Source organism: Ascidia mentula, chromosome 1, assembly GCF_947561715.1.
Source record: "Ascidia mentula chromosome 1, kaAscMent1.1, whole genome shotgun sequence".
Lineage (NCBI taxonomy): Eukaryota > Metazoa > Chordata > Ascidiacea > Phlebobranchia > Ascidiidae > Ascidia > Ascidia mentula.
This window is the reverse complement of record NC_138566.1, coordinates 9085137-9096941: the sequence shown is the minus strand read 5'-3', so window position 1 is coordinate 9096941 and position 11805 is coordinate 9085137. Positions and strand designations below refer to the sequence as shown.

Genomic DNA, 11805 nt, shown 5'->3' with positions numbered 1-11805 from the left:
GGTTTCTTTGGTTAAATTTGCAAAAAATAGCTGCATAAAGCAAGGAGGGCTTATCGAATGACTTCTTCCAAATTGCCTCAACCGCAAAAAAGGATATCCAAGTAACAGTTTGATATCTGGTTTAATTGCACGAACTGTCACGAATAAACGCGCATAATACCGACCACCAAGGGTCGCTGTATGTATAGTTTGAGGCTGAAAGCCAAGAGGTCGGAACACAAAAGATGGAATCGGGCGCAGCGGTAAAACCCGCTTGGCCGAAGTGCACTTGGCGCGGCAAGAAAAGTGATTCAACACAGCGTCGGACGACACAAGAATAAAAACAAACAAAACTGGAACAAAAGTAGGCGCATGCGCGGTGGAACGAGTTTCAAACAATCAGAATCCACAGATTTAATTGGTCGTCTGGCCGAAAGGGATTTTCATTTAGACGTCTAGAGGCTCTGCCTTTTGAATTGCACACCTGCTCGCTCATGCGCTTGGTTAGTTAGGTTAAAAGACATTTGGGCTTCGAGGCCGACGGCTGCAAGGTGTTTAATGTCAGTCCAGTTTTCTAAAGCTGACCATCATCCAACCTTTTGTCATTGTGGCGTCGGTTAGGTGTAGCGGTGAAGTGCGACGGCGGATGAAACAATAGAAAAACGCTGACGAAAAAAAAACAAATAAACAAAAAGGTATAATTTAAGGAGAAAAAAGGAAAAAAAAAACAGAAACTTTTCGAAATGAACACGCACGAACGCAACACTGTGTCGAAATGCTCCTAAAAACAAGGTCCTTCGCGATGTATCTTGCGGTTATTGAGTAACCCGCTATGACATCTTACCGCTCATCACGTGGCTCTGCCCTACGAATGTATAATGTCTGCCATTTCCGCGCCTTTATGTGGCGATGGCCACGCCAGCCTCAACACAGCCAGTTGAGCATTTGCTTGGTAAACATGTTTTTGTTGCAGTTGGCGACACGCCTGTAAACCACTTGCTTCTTCGTGTGGCTGCAACAGCGCACGTAGAATAATGTCGGATGTACGCAGCCTGTTGAGAAGTTCTGCTTCTGACGGAGGTTGTTTGTAAACGTGTGTGAAGGCTTGTTGCATTCGTCGCATTGTCCGGGAACAACTGAGAAATCGTCAAAAGCGATGTCTCCTGTAAACGAACCTCCAACTGCGGCTTCCACACGGAAAGCAACATCCTGCGATAAATTGACAGTCCATTAGTTTTTGAGAGAGCACGGGCCATAAACCTTTACTAACTGAAAGTTCTTGCATAATGTGTGACAGGTTGAAAATGCAGATTAAACTTTATGCTGATTGGAACACAAGAAATCAAATTTGCTTTTACAAATTGCCTGACTGCTTGTTTACTCAGCAGACAACAACGTAGAACTTAAATGTTTTTGTGTCTCACGAACTTACCACAGCACTGACTCGTGGAGTGTAGTCGATTTGCAACTGTTTCCATGAATTTCCCTTGTTGCCTATCAAGCTTTTAACGTGAGAAAGAACACTTCGTCCGTCTTGCAACTTCTGAAGAGTTCTCACAGTCAGGCGACCAGTTGCTTTCTGCAGACACAGGCGATATTAGGACACTTGTCGCAATCACGAAAGTGGAAGGCACGTATAACTTACCCCGTACATGTGGTAGGACATGGTGACGCAGTAAGGCGTCGGGTACATTTTGTAAGTTTGAAGCATCGCCACGTCGTTAGGAATTCGCGGACTTGAAGACTCAATGTAAGCGTAGAAACCTAAAAACAAGTCGTGTGTGATTTCATGACGAATTAAAACAAATCATTTTTATAAATCAAGTTTGGCGTTTACTACGATTTGAATTGGAGCCAAATTGTACCTGTTCCTGTAGTGTGGTCACTGGTCGGGCCGGTATCTCTGCTTGGAGTTCTTCCGGAGCGCCTTCTCCAGTCGAACTTATCCTGGGTCCTGAGCTGCTGGAATCCACACCAAATTTGGCCTGACTGATCTTTCGGCGATGTGAATTTGCCCAAATCAAGATTTCTGTCCGCGAAAGTCGGAGCCACTGACTGTCGCGAAGGCGAAGTGGGTGTTTGAACTCCCGAAAACGTGCACACTGCAAGAAAAGCCCGTGGGTTAGCAAACAGTCGCGATTACAAGCCCGACTTAGCAAAGCAGTTAAAGAGGATAATCTTACTTGGCATGCCGACGCCCATGTTTGCATTCAACGGGATAACGTTAGAGACAGTAGTTGTGGTTGTTGTCGTCGTAGTTGAAGTTGTAGTGGGAGCTTTAGTGGTTGTAGTAAGCTTTGCGGTGGTTGGCCGCATGGTGGTCATGGCAGGGACAGTGGACCTTAGCACCCCGTCAGTTGAGCACAAATTCTGTTGATCTGTTAGAACGGACAAACAGATTTAATGGATTGTTTCAGTATAAGGGCTTTAGTATTAAATGAACTTACTGCATGGCCCCTCGGCTGAGCAGATATCGTCAATAGCGATGTCGCTTCTAAAACTGATGCCTCTGGTTGCGATAAACTGCAGGTTAACGGATCCTCCGAGATAAGACGTGTCTTGGTCGATTTCCACGCGACCCATAATCCATTTCGTTCCTTGCTCTTTTCCCTTCCTAAACACGCTCCTTCTCGAAGATCTTGTGCCGGCCGACTTTCTGGCACTATAAAATAAAGATAAGTATTATTAACGAAATGAAACGTTACCTCAGGTTGAAGTATAAACTAAGTGAAAAGTTAAACCAAGTAAAAACCAAGTCTTTACCTTGCAGAAGGAAGGAATTGGGCAAAGAGTTCTAAGGACCCTGTTCCACTTCCGTACATGTGATACCAGAAAGTAACGCATCTTTTGCTGGTTGAAACCGACATTTTTGGTGTTTTCAGGCCTGCTGTTTCTCTATTTTTCCTGGGCGCGCTTGCCTCAATGTACATATAGTATCCTTTTCCTACACGAAAATATGTCATGAGTATTTTAAACTTAAATTCAACCAATGGTTTAAAAGATGTGGCTTACTTGTTTTCTCAGTGTGATCCGCACTTGGTCCGGTACCAGAGCTTGGTGACTTTCCATTTCTTCGGACCCAGTCGAATTTATCGTTGGTAAGTTGTGATATTCCACACAGACCTCTGGTATCGAAATTGCATGAAAACGATGTTGGATAAAGAAGCTTGGCCTGTTGTAAAGATGCTTGGCCTACAGTTGTAGCTTTAGCTTTTGGTGTTGTTGTTGGAGTCGTAGTCGTCTTTGTTGTAGTAGGAGCTTTGGTTGTAGTTGTTGTTGTAGGAGTTGTGGTTGTAGTCGTTGTTGTAGGAGTTGTGGTTGTAGTCGTTGTTGTGGGAGTTGTGATTGTAGTTGTTGTTGTAGGAGTTGTAGTTGTTGTTGTAGGAATAGTAGTTGTAGTCGTTGTAGTAGGAGTTGTGGTTGTAGTCGTTGTTGTAGGTGTAGTAGTTGTAGTCGTTGTTGTCGGGGTAGTAGTTGTAGTTGTTGTTGTAGGAGTTGTGGTTGTAGGTGTTGTTGTAGGAGTAGTAGTGGTTGTCGTTGTAGTGGGAGTTGTGGTCGTAGTTGTTGTTGTCGGGGTTGTTGTAGTTGTCCTTGTGGTAGGAGTAGTTGTTGGTCTTGTGGTTGTCGGGGCAATGGTTGTTGGGCCACTACATGAACCAGCAGTAACTGAGAAATCGTCGATGGCGACGTCACTCGTGAAAGTTGGTCCAACTTTGCCTTGTATGATAAATCGTACAGATCTTGCTGTGGGTTTCGCGGTAAAGTCAAATTTGCCTTGAAACCAATTTTGGCCTTGGTCACCAGCAACACTCCATCTTAGGGTTGGTTGATTACTGGCTTTGTCAGGTATGTCCTCAAGAGAATACATCTATGACAAAAAAGCTGGTTGAGAAAAGTTTTCTCAAACGATGTACAGGCGTTGGTTTGTACGTTTCTTACCAGAAGTGCACCCATTCCAGAGCCTTGCATGTGCGCGAAAAAGCGAACGCAATATTGCGCGGTCGCAAACTTCGGTGTTATGAGCTCAGCGACTTGGTCCTCTTTGCGATTGGGTCCGGAGGTTTCGATGTAAAGGTAAACACCGCTTTCTCGTTCCTGTTAAAAATTTTGATCACAACATTGGACCAAGTCACGTATATTTAAGTTGTACGGAGACTGATACGCACCAAGGTGTGATCATATCTCGGTCCAGTTCCCGAGCTGGGAGTTGAACCGCTGTGTTGCGTCCAATCAAAGTCATCGGTTTTCACTTGACGGATGCCACACATTTTCCTGGGTTCCTCGAAGTTGCACTTAAGTTTGGTGAGCAGCGTTGGGCGCACTGTTACAGACGGGGAGCTACAAGGCCCATCGGTGATCGTTACATCGTCAAGAGCAATGTCTCCAGCATAACCATCGCCGGTGGTGCCGTCGATGATCACTCGGACGCCATGATAAGATACCGCCGATTGGTCAAAAAGCATTGAGGAATCTGCATAGAAAGACAGGACACGTTTAATTTGGCTTGTATTTCGAAAGACGACTAACATTGTGAGAGACACTAACCATGAGCAAGACCAATCTTGGGGTTTCGTTCTATAACTTCTTCATTCTGCAAAACATAATCGTAAAACTTTAGCTCTTTCTTGTCATTCTTGAGTTAATCAATCATCGATTTGATTATTTTACCTCGACCGGTGGTTGCTCTTCGCCCTCATTTCCTATCCTTCCAGGCACCTCACCAAATTCCTAAGACGAGAAGGCAACGGGTAAATAATTATTTTTAAACCGTATTTTCTTTGTTGCATGCAACATACCTCTGCCACTCTGTCACTGTAACGTCCGGATTTCTTAACTCCGGCGGAGTTGACTTCCGTTGAAATGAATCGCCATTCGTCACCCTTGTCTCCTTCGATCTCCAGAAGTGTTTTGGTCACAGAGTTCACGTATTGCGATATCTGTTTGTACAAACGCCAATAAGCGAAACACTCCTCGTTTCCAAAACCAGTCGCACAGGTTTCAGACGCTCACTCGAACCTACCTTAAGTTTGTTGATTTGTTTCCCATACATGTGATACCATGCCTGGAAGCAATGTGTTGTGGCTGTGAGAGGTGGTGATACCAGGCGGGCCATGTGACCGTCCCTTCTTGGTGAAGACGCCTCGATGTAGATATATTGGCCTGTAAAAATAAATTAGGTCACAGTTGGCAAGACAATGTGCGAACAAAATCGTTCATTTAAAAACACTCGAAAAGGATTCATCTTGTACTTTCTGTTGTTGTTTTACTTACCAGCTCCGGACGTGTGATCCTCTGTTGGCCCTGTAGAATGACTTGGAGTTTTCCCCCTCCTGAGCGTCCAGTCAAATATATCCCTATCGGATTGTATCCAACCACACAAGCCATGGTCGAACGAACATTTCAGTTCTGCGCAAAAGTCAAAAACGTCAATGGTCAACTTTCAACCATAAGTCTCATTTTCAAGGTTGAGTAAATTACCTGAAATAAGAGGTGGAAGGGTTGGTGCGATTGTTGTTGTAACCCTGGGCTTGGTCGTCACTCGTCTAGTCGTGACTGCGGGAGTCGGTGCCACAGTAGTGGTTGACCTTGTTGTAGGCTTGTTCTTCGTGGTCCAGCTTATAACGTTCGGGACTGTGGTGGAGGCGCCACATCGACCAGCAGTTATTACGATATCGTCTATCGCGGCATCCGATTGGTAAAAGTTAACGTATACTTCCCAGTAAAACTGCACATTCTGTAATAGGAGATAATTGAGTTAGCGAAATATTGGCCGGGCATTTTGAATGGTTGAAAAAAATCTTCCTGCGTTACCTGCACACTTCGCCGGGGTCGGTATGTGTAGTCAGCTGTTTTCCACGGAAGTCCTTGGTCGCCCATTTCTTCCCACAACAACACTTCGTGTCCGTACCTGTCGGTGCTCCTGGTTAAAAAAATATAAAAACAGGGATTAAAGATGCACCTTTCTAGCCTGGCCCCAAGCAATGTAAGTACGGGTGTAATCTGAACGCGCCTCCTACCTTTTCTCAAATGCGTAGAGGCGAAGACTGCCCATTAGTCGGCCGTACATGTTGTAGGCAAAAGAAATGCATCGGGTACTGCGTCTCATCCATGGCGTACGAATGACAGCGTTATCGCCTGGTCCTGCTGGATCAGAGGCTTCGACGTACATGTAATAGCCTGCATAAAAGTTCATTGTTTAGGTCCTGCTTGATTTGTATATATATATGTAATGTGTTATTATGATGTGTTGCATGACTTACCTGTTCCTGTGGTGTGGTCACCAGTCGGTCCAGTGTAACGACTTGGAGTACTTCCTCGGTGTCGGTTCCAGTTCAGTTCGTCCAAAGTGTCCTGGGTCATGCCGCATGTTCCCCTCTCGAAATTGCAACTGAAACTGTTCACAGGGTTGATGATGGGCGGAAGAGTGGGAGTTGTCATTGGTAAAGGCACCTTGCCCGGTCTTCGCACTGCACGAACAAAAAATGCGTTAATTACAACCCGTGCTCGGTGTCATGGTAATGGCGACACAAACACAAACGTTACCTTCGGTGAAAGTGGCTCTGAATCCTTTGCTCGTGTCCCTCCGTCCATCCGAGCTAAAGATGATGAACATGGAACGTCCTGTGCTCACGACCTGCGTTAACAAGGTCAGGCACGCGATTAACTACAAGAAAATACAAGGAGGACACGTATCTAGCCGTGTCAACACGAACCGTGCGATCTTTGCGCTGCTTTCCGCAAATAGTTTCAAGTACGGGCGCTGCTGCGTTGATTCCGTTGTGCACAAGGATCGCGTCTTGTTGACAGAGTGGCGAATCTGAATTTGAAACAAACGTGTTAAGTTTTGCGTTCTCGGCCGGCATTTCTAACCAAAAGTACCTTTGACATCCACATTTTGGAACGTGACGCTAACGTAGAACCCTGGCCTGACGGTAATGTTCCACGTGCAGTGCGCGTCCAAGGGATAGGCGGCCGGGTAGTTGGGACTGTTGAATGAACCGCTTCGGGTGACGAAATCTTTACCGCAGCGCTTATAGGTGCCAGGTGCTGTAACAAGAACGAAATTTAAGACTTGGTTGCTCCGCTACTGGTACTCGGAAGCAGAGAGAGCACGACAGTTCGGAAGGGTATCTGGGAGCAACATAGGCTCCGGGCCATTTGTGACTCATATCAAAATTGCCGTGGGTATTTGAGCAAGTGTATGCTTACCACATTTGTAGAGGTATTTAATTTCTTCGATGTCGTAAGGACTCATTCTCTCGCGTTGGCCGATAAACGGTTCTGGCTTCCTCTTGGGGATGATCTGGAACAAAAAATCATCAACTTGCGTTAATCGCGTGCTACGCAACGGGGCCACGTGAGGGACAAACGTTAAAATCATGACTCATTTGCGTGGGAAATCGCGATTAAATTTGGCAATCGGGTGTCTATCGGATAATTCGCATCCCGAAAAAACGGAGTATCGATTCCAATATTTTGTGCACATTCATCATCAAAACGAGGAATTTTCGATTTGTTAGGGGTCCTGACCTGAATGGATGGGAGATAGGGCTGCTTGGAGAAAGCAGTTGCGCCATAATGCATCACGCTGTTGTAATCGTAGACCACCAGGTTGATTGTGTCGTTGTAGCGAGCGAAATTCAGTGCCATGTCTGCAACCAAACGTATAACTTTTAAAACTCTGGCCGCTAGCCCGATAAGAGAATGCGCCGTCAGTCTTTACCGTTTTGGATGTTGTAATTAATGATCCTGACGTGCTTGTCACGGTCGCTTCTGGAATGTTCGTGCTGAAACCCAACAACGTGCATAAGCTCGTGCGCAGCGATGCCCTTTGAAACACAGCCGGGGATTCCAAGTGAGACTGTTTGTTCGGTGAGGCCAGTTTTGCCAACGTATGCCCAACATCTGGAAAGAAAACCTAGTTAGCTACACTGGTCGTTTTTTCAAACGTATACACAGCTGTGCGGGGACCCTTACCCTTTGCCATCCTTAATAGCGATGTAGTGATAATCAGACGAAGTTCGTGGAAGAAAGCGGATGCAGGTGTGGTCGGTGTAAACTTTCATCGCGCTCCTGATGATGGACAACTGACTTCGGTCTGCGAACACGAGAATGTTATTAGATTTGCACATGCGGCTAATCGTGTGTGTGTTCAAGTGACACTCACTGTATCTTGACGATACTTTGTAAGGAATGCGCACAAGTCCTCTGTAGCGTCCCGACCTGTCCTTGGGCCACTTGTCGCTGCTCGCGGCGTTTCTGGTCTGCAAAGCAGGAGGAAACAATGGTTATTGCGTGATGCGCAAATTGGGTAACCTGGCACATTGACCACCCGTTCGCCGGCTGGCCCTCTACAGAGCCAGCGGAAAAACCAGCACACGGAGGGCGTGCGTGCGAGCAGACATTAAAGTTATGCTTTTCCTGTCAATCACATTTCACGATCTATATTCCCGTGGCCAAAACTGAACAAAATGATGCCGGATGTAGCAAAAGTGCACCTCGCGCATGGGTCGATTCACAAAAATAGGAGCCGTAGTTATGACGGCTGCGGCGCATGCGAAGCACACTCACCCTATCAAACTTCATGTCGCCTTCAAATGTTCCTGTGACGCTGACATCTGCAAAAGGTATTTGAAATTGAGATAATTTTGCAACGTCGGCCGGTATCAACACTTAACGATTTTCGACTAATCACCACCTGCACCTCCCCAGCCACGTCTGGCCGAAATGCCAGAAATCTTACTCAGGGAAGCAGCTGATCACGTTTTGATTAAAAACGGTGGCAATCAAGGTTGTTTAAACTTCTCTTGAAGGGTAATTGTACTTCACTTACGGTTGTTAATTCCCATGATTCGCGCGAAGGAGGCGATCTCCTTTTCCTTTTTCTTTCTGTCGACTTCTTCATAATAGTTCGGATCCTCTCCTGCTGCTGTATCGATCGTTTCCACTTCCGACTTCACGTTCCTCTCTTCTGAAGTAAAGTTGACGATTGCTCTGCAGATATAACAAAACAAAGGCAGATTAGACACGAGTAACCGCCAACGATCCGACCGAAAAATATTTACTCCATTGCTGACAAACAAGTGATACATCAGCAAATTTTGTCCAATTTTAATCCGTGCGGCTGTTGTTTGTCATCTTTGTGACCCACACTACGCGGTTGGATTAAACCAAGTAATTGTGTCATGAAATTTCCGTCGTTGCAAAACCGCCAGTCACAACAACGAATTTTCTCTTTTCCCGTCGTGGAGTATTACACAAGGTCATCGTTATGTCTGTGGGCTAATCCCTTTAGGTGGAGAGAAGATGACTCGGGAAATATCAAACCTAGCATTATTAATCCATATTCGGTCGTTTCTCGAATGAGCAAGCATTAATGGTCCAAACGTAATCTAAACGTGACATTTCAATGTCCTTTGCGACCGCCCGTAAATTTCCTCCATTGTTTGGAGATCGATAAGTTGCACTGCTAAAGGCGGACTAAAAATATCGAAAGGCCGGATTAGCCAGGCACGATTTTGCGGCAGGTCGAGACATGATTTTTCACCCGAAGAATCCGAAAACCTTTCCTCACCTTGAAAACTCGTCGTCAGTTGTTGGTGGAGGTGGACTAATATCATCGGGAGTAGCTGAAACTGTGCTGCTGGATCCTTGTGCTACCACAGTGGGGGCTTCGATTGATGATTTCTTCACCAAGTTGCTGAATCCATTCCTGAATGAGGCATGTCCTGGTCGGAACTTGATGGCCCCAAGGTTGTCTGGGCTATCTGAAGAACTCACTGATCTCCGTTCTCGCTCATTTTGTCCGATACTCCTGCTTAACCCTGTACACATATAAAAGCATAGTAAAGAGTGGTGTATATTATTATATTTGTCATTGCAAATCACTGCTCTCAATGGTAAAGGTTTTTAAATAATTTGTTGCTTGTTAAAAATCCACGAATACTTTCTAGAAAAGGTTTTGCTTGGGCATAATTGAGGTTCCGGTTCATTAGAACTGGCACAATCAATTCCTGGAACGGTAGCTGGGTCGCTCGAAATTTTGGGGGTTGCCTGCAGAGTTGAAACCGTTCCAGATGCGCCATCGGTGACGCAATTACGTGGAATTGACAGTCCCATAATTTGATCGTTTAAAATCTTTCCAGCCAAACCGTGTAATTCTATGCTACCACTGGCGCACATTAGGCTGTGTGTCAAAAAAAAGTCCCCGAACAAACGTCATCAGTGTATGCTACTTTTCCTTCAAATGCGCAAGCGAATTCTGCAGCGGTCGGCCCGGATGTCAACTTTTGCCGTTTGCGTGTTTTGAATCACTTTCGCGTGTTCTCAGTGCAAATCATGACCTGGGTTTCATCTACGTCCGTTTTGCGCGGAGTCTAACAAGCGGCAGCGTCATCAGTAGCCGTTAGACGCGTAACCGATTATCACGTTTGTTCTCAACTCGTGCGCTTTAAAGAGTCCAACTCTTCGTGTTTTTCGAAAACGTGTGGGCAGCGGCAGACGGACCGAGCTCCGCAAACTGCACATTAATGCGTCTGTGCTCGTTTACGATTTCCTCCCGCCGCTGAGGCACGTCCGTCGCCCAAGAGCAGAGAACTTTCGAACAAAGCTGCCGAAATTCGAAGACCACTTTCTATGGCAGATTGGTTTACACTTCAATGCCACTAAGGCACATTCTGCCATATCGAGGTCATTATATGCTGAGTGTAATTTGCACTTACATTGCGCGGCGGCCCTTTTAAGAGCAAGTCGAACCAAGAGGCAGACACGACAAGCTATTGGAAGCCGGGTTAATTAACCACAACAGCCAGAATCTCCTTTCGCGACTTTGTCGTTCCGACTTCTTCCATGAATCGCGCGCAATTATTCTCATAATGATGGTTTGTTTTTGTTTCCAGTTGTCAAAGCGCTGAAGCTTACGCAAATGTGTCGCGGAGGTTGGGCTTGTAACCAAGTCTGGCAGTTTGTTTAACGTTAAGCGAACGTATCACAATGGTTCACACGGGCACGGATTTATCTGGAAGCAGTGTAACAAAGCCGCCAACCGGCAACGCCAAAACATAAATATATAATCGGAATGCGCAAGATGGCACACCTAAAGATTAAAAGCTTAATGCCATTCACTGCAGGGCGACGTAGGCTTTCATGCCCGCGCAACTTCGGTACTTTTCCGGTTAAGTCGTAAATAAACTGTCACGAACCTGATCCCATCAGGGCGGCGAATAGTAGGAAAACGGCGCATGGCCGCAAAATTGAAATCTTCATGCTTTTCCAAATCCTGTTCTCGATCACCGGCGATGTGGAGGAAATCAATTTGTAAAGTATCGGCGAAATTCGACCGGTGTGTACGATCCTTGTTCGTCGTAAAGTTGCTCTAGTATTCCTCTTCGTTGGACGCTGGTTTCTTATTCAGTTCTTATTCCCGTTCGGGATTTCGACGCGTTTTACTTAGCGACGCCTGCGTTATTCACGTTTCGCAGGAACAAGTATTGACTTCTAATAAAAAACAACAATTTAATATCGGGCGCTGCTGCATGATCGAGTTGCCACAAAAGCATGCAAAATCTCTCGCATGTGCTCTAATCAATCTCATCTGATCTTTACAACGAAGCCTGCAACCCTATCGCGACAGCCATCTCGACAAATATACCGTGAAAAGCCACGGCATTATCTCGCGTTTCGAACACCCCGGAGTCAACTTTCCCAAGTCAAATGCTATTGTCGTTCGAGGCATTTTGCCTTGTGTCCTATCCACTCGCTTCCACACTACTCTTATAACTGGGCCGCGCAAAGGCCCGATTTTAAGAAAAAAGAGTAAAGCTGTAA

General features: G+C 45.8%; 1 protein-coding gene across 2 annotated transcripts; it reads right to left on the bottom strand.

The window, feature by feature from the left end:
* Positions 1 to 102: 102 nt before the first annotated feature.
* LOC145891536 (MAM and LDL-receptor class A domain-containing protein 2-like) lies at positions 103 to 11468 on the bottom strand. 2 transcript variants are annotated; one of them, XM_082981936.1, is made up of 31 exons: positions 11181 to 11468; positions 9554 to 9803; positions 8813 to 8973; positions 8551 to 8597; positions 8147 to 8243; positions 7957 to 8077; positions 7703 to 7884; positions 7510 to 7631; positions 7189 to 7282; positions 6859 to 7026; positions 6693 to 6796; positions 6523 to 6613; positions 6240 to 6446; positions 5997 to 6156; positions 5791 to 5899; positions 5458 to 5713; positions 5251 to 5385; positions 5000 to 5139; positions 4776 to 4916; positions 4648 to 4707; positions 4525 to 4570; positions 4146 to 4450; positions 3919 to 4074; positions 2992 to 3847; positions 2743 to 2923; positions 2427 to 2641; positions 2163 to 2357; positions 1845 to 2081; positions 1621 to 1743; positions 1412 to 1554; positions 103 to 1188 (listed from the first exon to the last, which is right to left on the bottom strand). In XM_082981936.1, exons 1-31 carry the CDS (start codon positions 11242 to 11244, stop codon positions 904 to 906), a joined length of 5451 nt encoding a protein of 1816 aa, XP_082838062.1. In that variant the 5' UTR covers positions 11245 to 11468; the 3' UTR covers positions 103 to 903. The 2 variants fall into 2 exon arrangements, with proteins under 2 accessions (XP_082838062.1, XP_082838061.1); XM_082981935.1 differs by having other exon boundaries at positions 1412 to 1558; positions 1625 to 1743.
* Positions 11469 to 11805: the final 337 nt, after the last annotated feature.